The 15,521-nt window shown below is 36.0% G+C and overlaps 1 protein-coding gene across 1 annotated transcript; it reads right to left on the bottom strand.

The window, feature by feature from the left end:
• LOC148874919 (portal protein) lies at nucleotides 1-13,786 on the bottom strand. Its single transcript, XM_088963875.1, has 22 exons — nucleotides 13,571-13,786; nucleotides 12,417-12,938; nucleotides 12,077-12,330; nucleotides 11,917-11,964; nucleotides 11,192-11,326; nucleotides 10,952-11,073; nucleotides 10,312-10,476; nucleotides 9,714-9,813; nucleotides 8,925-9,030; nucleotides 8,722-8,832; nucleotides 6,697-6,860; nucleotides 6,478-6,595; nucleotides 4,055-4,279; nucleotides 3,226-3,416; nucleotides 2,853-3,020; nucleotides 2,514-2,619; nucleotides 2,284-2,421; nucleotides 1,754-1,912; nucleotides 1,387-1,593; nucleotides 922-1,116; nucleotides 760-831; nucleotides 1-431 (listed from the first exon to the last, which is right to left on the bottom strand). The coding sequence occupies exons 1-22, from the start codon at nucleotides 13,616-13,618 to the stop codon at nucleotides 276-278; spliced, it is 3,510 nt and encodes a 1,169-aa protein (XP_088820001.1). The 5' UTR covers nucleotides 13,619-13,786; the 3' UTR covers nucleotides 1-275.
• Between the last annotated feature and the right edge of the window lie 1,735 nt (nucleotides 13,787-15,521).

Genomic DNA, 15,521 nt, shown 5'->3' on the forward strand with positions numbered 1-15,521 from the left:
TTGCAGGAAGAAAGGATCATTCCTCTTGGAATTTTCTTTCTTTTATTATCAGAGTTTTTGTAAAGATTACAGCCATTTAATGAGAAATATACAAAAAAAGAACGTTAAATAGACAATGTAATTTAAGGAAGAAATTTACAAAAAAAAAAATGAATATTAATGAAAATTTTTGGGGATGGATAAGAATCTCGTGTGAGAAACAAATGAGATTGCTAGCATGTTGCCCATCCCTTGTTATGATTCAGACGTGAAAAAACTTTTAAGCTCACTGAGTCTCAATAGAAGTATGTTGATGAGTCTGTCACATTTTGTGTGTCTCTACAAAGAATTGAACGAGCTTCAATAACTGAACGAGGGGGCTCAAGATCTTTCTGTTGCAGTGCATTTCCTTGCAGCCTCTGCATTTGAGATGCAAATGTATCATCCAATACCTACAACAGAAGACACAATATAACTTAAGCCGTTAGTCTGAGCTTCTGCTCTTTGTATAAATATGAGTTTAGTACTCTGGGAATTTGGTGGGACAATGACATAACAAATGGGGAATTTTGGTTGTATTTGCGGGTAGTAGTAAAGAAAACTATCACGTGAAATGATTGGGTTTCTACAACCAAGGCACCCTGCCAATTTGGTTGGTGGTTCACAATTCAGATTATAGTTGTACTATGAATGCAACTTTTAACTTTTTCAGTTCTCAATATTAAGAAATGATTGTTGTTTTGTATAATGCAATTAATCACAGGCAATAAAGATACTTACACCAAGAGCATAATAAGAACCTTTGTAACAGATTCGGTTTTCTTTCCTGCTCTCAAGAAACTTCAAAACAGTCTATACAAGTAAAGCATATTAGAAAACAGCATCTGAGATTTATAAGGAAGTAACTTCATACATCTTGGAAAAAGAGTTAAAACTATGTACCTGGCCCATCCTATCCCAAAATCCACGACAAATTGCTACAAATATCCTGCTTGAGAAGACCCCATGCAAGTTTGATATGGAGTCAATGAGTTGTGAACTCAACATTTGCATCCTTCCGCGGACTTCAGCTTCACCATCTGCTTCCTTTGTTTCCTCTAGGATTCTTTTAAGCCGTGTGCCTCTATTGGCTTGTGTCTGTAATGGTCATTGATCTCTTTTAGCTCCACTCTTCTTTGTATCAGTGGGAGATAATTGCAAAGTTTCAAATTTTAAATCATCGTGCATATATAAATATAATCAAGAGGACTAAATAGGCTTTAAGAAGTTGAAGTTGGGTCTCCATCTCTTCTTTTCTATATCTTTGTAGCTCACATGTAATTTTAGATGTTTGGAAAGTAAAGGATCAAAGTGTGTGTGTGTGCGTGTGTGTGTGAGAGAGAGAGAGAGGTAACATTGACAACTGACATTACTAATTAGCTTCTCTACAGTTGCTTGCATGTAGTTTTTGTATTTTGTTCTTAGCAGGACTGTAATGCCATTCATATGCTCCCCAAAGAGTGACTTCTTGTCTCCAGTGACAGGTAGATAGGATGCCCAAGATTTAAGAATATCTTCAAGTCTGCAGTGTAGAACATCAAGAATTCTTTTGATAGTATTCAGGAACGTTCCCAACTGCAACATCAGGAAAAACCCCATTAATAGGTACCCACCAAACCAAATAAATCAAACTTTGGAATGAAGTTCTTCTAAAATATGTCTAACTTGAACTAACTTTAAGGCAACATAAAAGCTCGTGTGATTAGAAATGGAATATAGAGTATTGATAGCTTACTTGATTAGGAACAGAATAGAGTGTTACAGATTGTCTTCTCGTGAGTTTCTGTACATGCATTCCAAGCTTTTTGGGGATGCTATCTTTTAATGGCATTAAGATGTCACTGTACTGCTTCTCCAGAGCTTTGATGACTGCTCGTTCCACAATGGCGATGGCCTTTCAAACCAAAAATGTCTCAAGTATTAGAAAAGGTTTATTAAAATAAAAATACACCGTGCACAAAGATGAACAACATGCAAAATTGTATCACTCCTATGAATGCTTGGTACTACAAAGTAAATCAGGGAAAGTTACATACGTTTTGTATGTAAACGTATGCATAACTATTAAAAGATGCATATTAACAAATATAATCAAATTTTATATCATAATTATCATGAAATAAAAATTATCCTAAAGATACAGAAAATGATCCGCGCATTCACATGTTATATTTTTTTTTATTAAAATTCCCATATTTTCCATATCTTTCAGTAATTCATCATCTAATATGTTTTTGGTAAAAATAATGTACTATGGACACTTACGTTCTCTAAAATCAACGAGTATTGGGGCCATCTGTTGATCACCACTTCATACTCATTTATTGTATCTTTAATTTTCTCGTACATATCCTCAGCAAATGGTGAAGTGGAATGATTTGTAGTTATTCCAGACCATGGTGCCTGTGATGGGATGTTTTAATCACATATGGGATACACAATTGAATCACGAAAGAAAAACACACAGAGAGAGAGAGAGAGAGAGAGAGAGAGACCTTTTCTGCCTTGCACAGATCCAGGAGATAAAGTTGCTTATCTTGTATCCAAACCATTATGTAATTGTGGAACAAATTTATTGCACCTACACCCCCATGCACATGGCTGATGCAGAACAAAGTTAGTGCATTTATAAGATAAAAATAACATTTTTTTGTAATTACTAAATTCCATTGAATAACTTATCTAATATGTTTTGTTTACTTCTCAATATACAAATCTTTTTCTTCCCTTTGCCCCAGTATTTTTTCCTTCCCCCTCCTCTTTCCTCCTTGAAATACGAGAAGTGTTTCTCTAACAAAATACATTCTGATCAATCTGAAGTTTCTCTGACAAACCTGATATTCCATGACTCAAGATCCCTCTCAAAATCAGCAGTTGCAATCAAAAGTTCTGTTACATGTGGTAAGGGGCTTGCTGGAGGCCAAGCTGCAAGGAATCCTCTTATTCTGTTACACAACTCAGTGCTGTAAACAGAAGCTGCTATGTTTGATAGGTCTATCGAACTGGAAAGAGGACAATAAATGTCAGTAAACCAGAAGATATAGAATGTCCTGTTTCATAAATCCTCTTATTCTGTTCACATGGTTGCCAGTTTTTACTACCGAAGAATTCAGAGTATCAAAATTCCTACTCCAAAATGATATTAAATTAACTAGTTGTAAAAGTCTACATATATAAATCACATTCGTGAACATAAAACTGGAATACCTTGGAAGGACATGCTGATTATGAATCTTGATGTCTGCCTTGATCTCATTACTTATGTTTATGCACAAGTTTTTCATCTTGAGGTATGCTGTGGAGATGGTTACGTGGTCCATAAGGAAACCCTCACTGTTGGTTGACATGAATTCATCAGTCTCTACCATGTGTCTCCTACACCTCTTTGTTGCAGCTGTCTGTAAACAAATTTCATTTGATCAGATTCTCTTCTTTTCACTAATGACGAGCAAGACTACCCATGGAAGATGATCAAATCAAATGACTACTACGAACATTAAGTATCTAATGACCCTGACAGAAAATTCTAATTCCTTTATAGACCTAGTGGCAAGTGACTAGGTCAATATATTGATCTAATTCTATTTCCTTTAAGTGTCAAGTGACTACCATGGTCTTGATTATTCCATCAGGGACAACTCCGTTTGATCCTATACACAAATTGAGGACTCCCTTATGTTTCTCGGTCATCCAATAGTCAATATCTTGAGATCTATCAGATCTGATTTAAACATACCAAGAAATAACATACCAAACATATAATAACCCAATAAGAATTAAGTCCGGATTGTGTTGTCTATTTTGACCCTAGACCTAGTGGACCCTGCTTATAGCACATTTTGAGATCTATCTGATCTGATTTAAACTTTAGGCAATGCCCATCCAAGACATAGCATACCAAGAATACAGTAAGAATTAAATTAAGATTATGTAATGACCCCAGATAGCTGGGACCAATATTGGGTAATGGGCCTTTTTCATGATCCATCTCTACATATGTATTTATATATTTTTTCATCTCCTGCACATAATTTACCTGTAAATAGTTTCTCAATATTGCCTGTGCTTCTTGGGCAAGTATATCATGAAGAAGGGTGTATACTTTCACAGCAGGAACTAGAGCTGGAGCAGCAGAATCCACTATTGAGCCAAGCACATCTACTAACCCAGTCGGAGAGAGCTCATCTAATGATTTGTAGTTCTCGAAAACATTTGCTAAAAGATTCTCTACTTGAGCTTCACAGTCCAACAATATACTTCTCTGCCAAAAAGAATAAGTTGAAAAGGCTATTGTATTAGTCTTCAATACTCTATCTAAGATTTTTTTTTCTTTTGTTTTGATAAATGGCATATGTATTAAAAGGACAAAGAGGACCTCTCAATGAACAAAAGATATGTAGTGTCAACTATTTGAAGAGAACATCTATAACAACTTATTTTTTGAAGAAGGAAATTTTATCTTGATCAAAAAGAGAAATGATGACTGCAGGGCTTTTCCATGTACAATTTCAAAATACAAGATAAAGGGAGCAGTTATAACAATTTCAGGAACAAGAGAAAGGAAATTGCTATAACAATTTCAGAAGAGGCCCAATTTATACTTCAAATTCATTGCTATTTATGATTGGCTATCAAAATGGACATGCCTAAATCCATGAAATTCCTTTAAGATGCATGCCCAACAGATCATAGTTCTTTCCACCTCCATCACCACCTCCTTGCTGGTAATGTGGCCTTCAAAGATTCTACTATTTCATTCAGTCCACCACCCAATATAATGCAAAGGGCTTTCAAAGATTCTAAGCCTCTATAATTAGGTGGTGGAATGAATTCTCTGATGTTGGTATAAAATAAATTAGTCACTGTTAAGAACTTATACCAAATTGGCATATCATTTCTCAGTTCTCATAGTAGTAAGATTATAAATTGAATAATTTGGAGAAACATTTTAATGTGGTTAGGCTAGGTTCAATCTGCATGAGAGCTTAGACCTCAGATATGGATGAAAACCACGTTGAACCAATAAAATTGGCTAGAAAGCTAGTTTTCTCCTAAAACCACTGTGCCACCTCTACTCAGGTGGATTAGAGTGCTGGATCCCCCCAACTGGGCTGGATTTTTATTTTCTTCCTAGATCATCATCATCATTGTCATCTATGCCTTGTCCCAACTATATGGGGTCGGCTTAGGTTAATCTTAGATCTCCACCCAAATTGTTGTTAAGAATAAGAGCCATTACTTTGTACAATGGTAAAATCTTCAGCTGACAGGCCTGAGAACATTGATTCGAGTCTGAGAATGACCACTTTGTGTAAGAAAATAACAAAGGAGATTTTGGACCAATCAATACATCAAAAAAGATTGGGTTAAACTGAGTTATCACTTGACTGAGTTTCTGCTGATTTTCAAGAGCTTAGACCTCAGATATGGATGAAAACCACGTTGAACCAATAAAATTGGCTAGAAAGCTAGTTTTCTCCTAAAACCACTGTGCCACCTCTACTCAGGTGGATTAGAGTGCTGGATCCCCCCAACTGGGCTGGATTTTTATTTTCTTCCTAGATCATCATCATCATTGTCATCTATGCCTTGTCCCAACTATATGGGGTCGGCTTAGGTTAATCTTAGATCTCCACCCAAATTGTTGTTAAGAATAAGAGCCATTACTTTGTACAATGGTAAAATCTTCAGCTGACAGGCCTGAGAACATTGATTCGAGTCTGAGAATGACCACTTTGTGTAAGAAAATAACAAAGGAGATTTTGGACCAATCAATACATCAAAAAAGATTGGGTTAAACTGAGTTATCACTTGACTGAGTTTCTGCTGATTTTCAAGAGCTTAGACCTCAGATATGGATGAAAACCACGTTGAACCAATAAAATTGGCTAGAAAGCTAGTTTTCTCCTAAAACCACTGTGCCACCTCTACTCAGGTGGATTAGAGTGCTGGATCCCCCCAACTGGGCTGGATTTTTATTTTCTTCCTAGATCATCATCATCATTGTCATCTATGCCTTGTCCCAACTATATGGGGTCGGCTTAGGTTAATCTTAGATCTCCACCCAAATTGTTGTTAAGAATAAGAGCCATTACTTTGTACAATGGTAAAATCTTCAGCTGACAGGCCTGAGAACATTGATTCGAGTCTGAGAATGACCACTTTGTGTAAGAAAATAACAAAGGAGATTTTGGACCAATCAATACATCAAAAAAGATTGGGTTAAACTGAGTTATCACTTGACTGAGTTTCTGCTGATTTTCAAGAAATATACTTGATACAGAAGATATCCTCCACATATTCAAGAAATATACTTGTCACAGATCACATCCAAGGAAATGATCTATTTTCTTGGCGACTCTTTAGAAATCTATATTTTCTGTTGCATGTTTACAGATGATTAAATGTATACGCAAATATTGTGTGTAAATAAAAAAGTTGGGCAATAGAAAAGCTGACCTCTTGCTGAGTTAGACTTCTCTCACTTTTGGCCTTTACCACAGGAAGAAGTAATTCATAGACAAGCTCCAAGCAATCTTTTGTAGGTGTTGCCACATTCATGACATATGAAAGGTACCTACAATGGAATTAAAAACAATATGAGAATTTGTAGTTTGGTACAATGACTTCAAGTTATATGTGGAAGGATTAATTTGACAGATTTTCATATAAAGATACCTTAGCTTAGTATATGAATCTGAAACTTCATAGTAGTTGGAAAATTCAGTTATCAGCCACTTCCAAGGTCCATCTAACCTCAAGTTTCGGGGACGAAAATGCTGAGCTCGCAAAGCAGCTTCAAGCACCAAATCATAAGCAAGAGTTTCCACAACATGTCCACCCTGTAATGTATAAACATGGAGAAATATGATTGGTATATGGAATCTTGACATGAAACGGAAGATAAAACTAGGATATACATGCATTAAAACTTAATACATATCAAGAGAAAGAAACTTAGCCTGTAATATCTCCCAAGTGCACTTTGACATGATTCTATACATCTATGTCAAGTTTAAGTGGAGCACAAAATACCTGCTAGAAGCACTATTTTTATGGACAAACACCAGAATCAGAATTCAATGTGCCTGGGAGTCAGACTCAGCAAGCCAAAAAAATAAGGACTTTTATGAACATGTCTAGAAGCAAGTACTGACTATTAAAAATACTCCACATTTTTTTGAATTTTAACATTATAAACCAATAAAAAAAGAATGTCTTTGTTATTTGTATGTGGCAAAGTACTAAAAGCACATGTATATCAATGTAAATGAAAATTTGGTCAGAAAGTGAGAATGCAAACTTGTTTTGGTTTGCAATATTTTGTTTGATTTTGACGGGTACAAACACAAATTGTCAAGACTGGAATCTACCATTTTAACATTGACCAACTTTGAGAGTAAAAGTTCAATTTTTTGGAAGCAAACTTTGCTCCCAGTTTCAATACAAAAATGTTGAAAAAACAAATTTACTTTCATTTCAGTACAAAGATGTATTCTTACCAAACAACCGCAAAAATCAACTGACAAATTTGCCTTGGCTCTGCACTTGCACTCTTACCAAATGCAGCCTTAACATTTTGTAGGAAAATGGCATTTAATGTGTACATAAACTGTTCGTTTATATGAAATGAAAAACAAGAGAAAGAAAGACTGGAACCTACCATTTTAACATTGACCAACTTTGAGAGTAAAAGTTCGCTTCAATTTTTTGGAAGCAAACTTTGCTCCCAGTTTCAATACAAAAATGTTAAAAAAACAAATTTACTTTCATTTCAGTACAAAGATGTTTTCTTACCAAACAACCGCAAAAATCAACTGGAGTACAAATTTTCCTCGGCTCTACACTTGCACTCTTACCAAATGCAGCCTTAACATTTTGTAGGAAAATGGCATTTAATGTGTACATAAACTGTTCATTTATATGAAATGAAAAACAAGAGAAAGAAAGTTGTCATATAGAAGTGTCCCTCAAGAATCCTTTGAGTTTCAAGAGTCTGAAGAGTGGTTGACATGGACACTTCATCCATTTAAGAGAGTCCATGCAAAACTGGCTAGAGGTCCCTCACTGAATGTCAACAAGTAAAATCTAAATTCTGTATTTGTGGTAAATATGTTTCTTGATGGTCTGGTCATATGCAAGACCATCTATAGACCCGTAAAAAGTAGTAATCTGTTGTGACAAGGGACTAGAAGGACTAGAGGCAGACCAAAAATGACATGGGTGGAAGTAGTAAGAGATGATTTAAGCGCTTATATTTAACAATGGATATGGCACTAAATAGGACGGAATGGAAAAATAGGATTCATGTAGCCAACCCCATATAGTTGTGATAAGGCTTAGATGATGATGATGATATAGCAATTCTAGTTAATATGTTCTTTGGAGCTGATAACAATTGGGTTAACACCAATTGTTAACCCAATTTAAAGGAAGAAACTATGTTCCTGTCTGGTTGGACTAGAAATTTTATGCATTAGGTCAACCTGCCATGGACAATCTGGCTTTTTGTACAACAAAAAAGATATTTTTTAGAATGTAAAATGTCAAGACAGGTCACAAATTGAACAACATAAACTCAACTTGATGCTAGGAAATTTGAGTTTTTACAAAAGAACGGTTCTTAATTATCTTAGCTCTTGTTGGATCTAGTTTGGAATAATTTAATTTACTTGTACTCTAAGAGAAAAGGAAGAAACAAACCTTTATAGGGTTAGGATCATTACGAGTAACTGTACTGCCAATGAAGAGCTGAACCTTCCCAACACATTCATGATCATCATGATAAATTGGCCACCACCGGACTCTATCATTCTGCAAAAATCAGAGAAGAATCTATTAAACATGAAGTATCAAAAGAACAATAATTTCTTAATAAATATCAATAGAAAAGAAAGGATGCATACAGGATCATCGGTCAATGATGAAATTTGAATTGTAGCTCGGCCATGGGTGACCTTATTTGTATTTTGGACCTCTAATAAAAGAGCATCCCCTTGGCTCTGTGGAAAGCTGAATCATAAATGCATTTCAGAATTATTTATCCAGCAGCACTATTTTTTATAGAACAACTCTAAAGATAATTGAATTCTTCAAATGCTATAACTTTTTTAATTTGAGGGGGTTATCAATATTCTTATCACACAGGCCACAAAGAGGAAATCCCAAGCATCATAGCTAACATAAGGCATTCATATAGCAAGTGGGACCTCTAGTTTTGCCCACCTCCAGCATGAAGTAAACCCAACATCCATCTGATTGATGATCTTTAATAACTTCTACATTGTTATAACCGCATTGAAAGTCCTCGATACGTGAAAGATCTTTTATTGCAATTCCTTGATATGTTGGATTCCAGTTTGTTCCTGCAAATGTACCACCCATGTGTGGAGTTGGGATCTGCTCCTAACAAAAACTGTTCCAAAATGCCTCCAACAGGATCTCTGTCTGCATATCTCACCATGAGACGGGCCATGTTTGAGATATGCAGGCACAGATCATGTTGGAATTGTTTTTTGATGGGAGCAGATCCAGTCTCTTATGCATGCAGGTTTGACACCACTAATGAAGTTATTCAAGGTTCATGGTTGTCTATAAGCTTCAACAGTCTCTCCCATTCAAAAAATGAAACAAGAAAAGGAAAAAAGAAATAAAAAGACAAGAAAATATTAAATCTTGAAAGAGCAGCAGCTTACAAGACATGATAAGTTCCTGGTTGCAGACAAATAGCAGAACCTGGTTCACCCTGCATCTCTTCTATAGAACTTTTCAGTTGAACTAAGCAAGATAGTGATTCTGCAAAAAAAAAAAAAAATGAAAAGCTATCAGAAGATATCGTGGCTAAACATTGAACCTGAATGTCATGTAATATTTATTGTTCTTAAGTAAACATCAGATTCCATGTCAAAAGTTCTGGAGTCTGATACATGCCAATTCAATGAGGCCTATTGCCTAGGACATTTATTAGATCAAAATTCAATCAAATTAAACATTACACTTACCACTTTGGGCAATCCAGAAAAGTCAATCTATATGATGATCTGAAAAGGGCATTTAACTCAATTTTTGACCTCAATCTGTTGCGTGGAAGTTATAGTAATGTGGGGATCTCAGTCCTAGGATGTGTACTATGTATATTGATTTCATTTAAAGATTATTTTCACCATCTCTAATATTCGTACTACAGATATAAACAATTGCAAATATGCTAAGCAGAAAAAGGAATTTGCACATCTAAATGATCATCCTAGACAAGCTTCAAGTTTCAATTTTAAGATGTGAGGGGCCCCAAACCTTCTGAAGTCACTGACAGTGTAGATAGTTTTAGAGAACTGATCCCAGTTTTCACCAATGAAGAAACATGTCGAATATATTCTGCCCCTGCTTGCATGTAGTCAGCACCTCGCAATGAGTATGTAGCTTTGAGTTTTCGCCGGGGTATTATACGAATCTTTCTCACTGCCATTTTTACACACTAATCAGGCAACATTAAGTTAAAAATATGGTTGTTGCTAAACTTCAATAAATATTTAATTTTGTCCTCATATTTTAGAGCTGGTTAAGAACAAGATCCAATCCTTATTAAAATTATCATCTATTCATTTTCTATTCAGTTAATTTCCAAAATATAGAATACCAGGATAATATTTGATCCATGGAAATCAGAAATTCATAACCTTGTATAGTGCAAACTTCAAATTAAAAATAAGGGGCATCGTGTTAACATGCAGTAATAACAAGGCTGATTAATTTCATTTATCAAGGATTTCATAGGCCAACACAGAGAAAAATAACTGACCAGAAAGGAAAAGAAAGTAAAATAAAAAGTAGGGCATGAAAAATCAAGAATTCTTGTTCAAACTTACAAAACAAATCTATTAGGACCTATCCATAAGAAAAATATATGTTCTTTTATAACAATGATACACATTACCTTCCACCTTAATCTTTCCAGCTGCCTTGTTTGTTTTTACAATGCATGTTTCTTCTGCGCTCTCAGTAAGTGTGCCTTCCCTTCGATACATACCTCGAGGTTGCAACAAAAATTTGTGTAATCTACATGCAGAGAAAATGGGAGATTTCAATTCCATTCGTGTAATAATAAACACCAAATAAGAGAAAAATACTCCCTTTGAGAAAGGGGATAGAAATGGAAGGAAGAAAAACACCATACCCAAAGGCACTTCTGAGAACAACACACTCATCTCGTAGAAATTCAGGTGCCTCCATGCATCCTCGTGCCCATGCGTGTAGGCATAAGCGAATGCATGCATCATAAGCTATCATCGTTTGCCAAGCATTTTGACCACTATAGTGATAAAAAATCCACCAAAAGAGGATTCACACATCAGAAAGAGTAAAGTGTTTGCCAAGAATTTTGACCAATACCGTGAATAACATGTAGTCCATCAAAGGTAAAAAGTTATGGCCAAATTACCAAGATCCTCATGCTAGATCATAATCTATACATTTTATCCAGACATTTGGTCAGGAGGTACCACTTAGCGTGGTGATGGCCAAATTACCAAGATCCAATATTAATTGGGAGACAATATGATCTCAGTAGTTCCCATATAATGGTCTTTCTTTCTGATTGATAAACCAATATTTCCTAAGAGTTCCAAATTTTTTGTTGTTTTTCATTCTCAGTGGATCTTAGGATAGCTATGCAATACTTTTATGGGAAATTTCTAAGTATTGAACAAGTGCCAATTAATTGCAGGGTAAATTTGACACAGAGGTGTGTCATGCATAAGGTTTACTATGTATTGGTCTCAAAACTCATATCCTCACAGTTACAACAGTCAAACCTTTAATGTAGAGAAAAAATATCAATTAGAAGGAGAAGAGATACGGCCACAATAGAAGGGATATCAGTAACCAAGGCAATAACTGTACCTTGCACTGTAATAAGGGATCTGTTTCTCTGTCTCTCTTGAAATGGTTCTGCATCCAAACTAAGGTTAGAAATTTCTATAGATATTACATGAACAAAGGTGGAGAAAACAACTAAGATGGGGGGGGGGGGGGGGGGCGGAAGGAAACAGAAGAATAATACCCAGGACAAGGTGCACTGCTTCTTTGAGATTGTCCTCTGGGATCTGCTAACACTTCTTTACTTTCATTGCAGGCCCCAGTTTCACTTGGTGCATGCATGTCACTGCTAATTTGTTCAACTTCCATGTCACTGCTAGTTTGTTCACTCTTTACTTCAAAATTACTTTCTCTCCTTTCAATTTCCATAATGGGAGGTGCACTGGGAGTTCCCAAGTCTGCTAAGGTTTTGGGCTTGACTTCATCCATAAGAGAACCCTGCAATCCACATCAAAAACAAATTATAGAAACTAGAATTTTGTTCGCAATATTAGATTTATACAAGGACAAATCATTTATCCTACATGTGCATTGTAGGTACTGAGCTGTTCCCTAGGCAGGTTTCTACCACCAGGAGTTGAATATCGCCGCCGGGCACATTCCTTGATGCCCTGTGGAACATCAATCCTGAGATTCTCCTTTGAAGGTCCCCTGGTCATAGAAGTCACATGTCGTTTCTCCGTTAGTTTAGCAGGTTCCCAATTCAAATTATTACTTGAATTTGCATTGGACTGCTCTTCATCATAGCACTGTACGCTTGGCTTATCCACCAAATCGGTGTCACTAGATCCCAAATCTTCCACTTCAAATCCATCATAACTGTTTCCGTCCAAGTCATCAGGGACTGATGCCACACTCTCATCGTCATCATCCAGACCAAGAGACACCGTACTATGAGGTCCCAACAAGCCAGAATAGAATTTCAGTGGAGGCAAAATCTGGGGAGAGAAATAATTCTTGTTATTGTACAATGGAGACTGTAGAACAGAGTCGACAGTAATCTTTTCTGCCAAGGGTGATCGAACTCGCTGGTCTGCTTCTGATCCCTGCATGATTCAGGGAAAGTATAAACGAAAAGGAAGTAAGCAACAACCAAACAGATGACGATATGAGTAAATCTAAAAACCAAATAGTAAAGAAAAAAAATCAATTAGAAGTATTAAAAGACATCAAAAGAATGCAGAAACCAAATTGGAGAGATGTACTGATATTTAAGGATATAGAAAAGGATTTTCTTCCTTAATAAACAAGTACAGCAGCATTCAAATGCATCAAAATTAAGAAATTAAAGTTATAAAGAATTGGGCTTCAAATGTTAATAAAAAACCGGAATTCTAAAGAACAAGGTTCCCTCCCAAATGCAACAAAAGTAAGAAATTACCTTCTTCCAAAATGTATCAAAAGTAAGAAACTAGGGTTTTCCTTACAAATGTATCAATATTGCTCTAATGAACGGCTTCCTACCAAATGAAGAAAAAATCAAGAAAATTTGGAGTTCTAAAGAATTGTATTCTTCTTCTTCTTCTTTTTGGTGAAAACACTTGTGTAAAAATGTACTATTACGCAAGCCATAAAGAACCAAACCAAATGAAAGAGAATAAACAGATCGAAACACCGTAAGTTTAATTGCAGGAAAAGGAAATCAAGCTACCATTAAGAAGAATGTGGTCAAGAATACCTGATTGATCCAGTCAATAGCGCTTTCGTCCAGACCTTCTGTAAACATTTTCTAGGGTTTGCAGAGAGAACCAGATATGAAGTTTCGAAATTATTGGTACAGCAGTGATGTGATCAAGAGTACAAGTTTGTTTTTGATTCTCAAGTAGAAATCTTGATTGAAGGCGTAAAGGAAGAAGAAGAGCTGACAGCTGAGTGGAGGAGAGCGTACCGTAACGGCTAGTTTGAAATTAGCGGATTTGAATTTTAAGGCAATTTTATCTCAAAGACTAAAATACCCTCAACATTAGCAAACTTTCCCTGGGACCGTGCCCATTAGTCCATTACCCTGTAATGAGTTTACTGTTTACATCCTCCATAATTTCTGTAGCGGACCAATAGCAATCTACGCACCAACTTGTTGTTCCCATATTTCAAAATTAAAGCGATTTTAATTCGGAAAAGTAGGACAGGACTAATGCAGATTTCTGAATTCTATTGCATATCTATAAACATTCAAAATATAAAAAAAAAACCATTCTATACACTAATGCCTACCCGTGAATTGGCATTAATTTCGAATTGGTACTTATTCCAATTGTACTTTAGGCCTAAAAATTCTGACCCTGGGCTGAACCGTCATTCTCCCTTTTTAATTTAACAAAATTATAGCCAAAGCCAGTTCAACATTTAAAATGAAATTGCAAGTTGGTTCAAAAATCAATAAAAGTTTGATAGTCGGTTGTGCATTTCAAATTATAAAAGCCCCCGCAATGTCAACGGAGACTTATGGATTCTTAATCCATGTTGGACACAACATGGATTATTTGAAAAAAAAAAAAAAGGTTTTCACTTTCTCCCACTCTCTCCATCTTCCCACTCTCTCACTCTCACAGGTGTCTCTCCCTACTCAATGACTGTGATTAGAGAAAAGGGTTTTACATTCTCTCAGTCAATCTCTCTCATTCTCTCCCTCTTAGTCAATCTATTGTTCTCTCTCAATCTCTCTCATTCTGTTTCTCATTTAATCTTTCCTTCTCCCTCATTTTCTCTCTCGGTCGATCTCTTCTTCTCCCTCATTCTCTCTCTTGGTCGATCTCTCCTTCTCCCTCATTCTCTCTCTTGGTCGATCTCTCATTCTCCCTCAATCTCTGTCATTCTCTCACAGCTTCTTTCCCGCTCCCTCTCTCATTCTTTTTTTATTATTTTTCTTACACACTTATACGGTATTAACTAGATCGTATTAAAGAACATAAGACCAACTTGGTATGGTTCTAACTCGCTCAACCTAATTTGATAAAAATTCACAAGAAAATCTTGGCTACAAATTTTACACCAATTTGATAGAAACTTATAACTTGATTACACAAGTTGCTGGTCCCTTGACTAACTTATAACTTGTATGGTTCTAACTCGCTCAACCTAATTTGATAAAAATTCACAAGAAAATCTTGGCTACAAATTTTACACCAATTTGATAGAAACTTATAACTTGATTACACAAGTTGCTGGTCCCTTGACTAACTTATAACTTGTATGGTCTAATTAATACCGTATAAGTTTATATGAAAAAAAAATGAGGGAGGGAGCAGGAGAAAGGCCGAGGGAGAATGAGAGATATACTGAAGAGAAAAGAGAGAGAGAGAGAGAGGGAGAGAGAGAGAGATTTTGATTTGGTTGTAGACCAAAGCTGAGAGAGTGGGAGAGATAAAGGGAGTGGGAGGTTGAGAGATGACTGTGAGAGTGAAAGAGTGGGAGGGAGATTGAGAGGGAGAGGGAGTGGGAGAGACAAAGGGAGCGGGAGATTGAGAGGCAGAGGGGAGTGGGAAAGACAAAGGGAGCAGGAGATTGAAAGACAAAGGGATCGAGAGATAGATGTTTTGATTTTAGTATATATATATATATTGTGTCCAACATGGCCACATAAGTTTCCAATGACATGGCGGGGATTTTTATAATTTGAAATGTACAAC

Source organism: Nelumbo lutea, chromosome 1 (assembly GCF_056320005.1).
Source record: "Nelumbo lutea isolate HS-2025 chromosome 1, American lotus-T2T, whole genome shotgun sequence".
Classification (NCBI taxonomy): Eukaryota; Viridiplantae; Streptophyta; class Magnoliopsida; order Proteales; family Nelumbonaceae; genus Nelumbo; species Nelumbo lutea.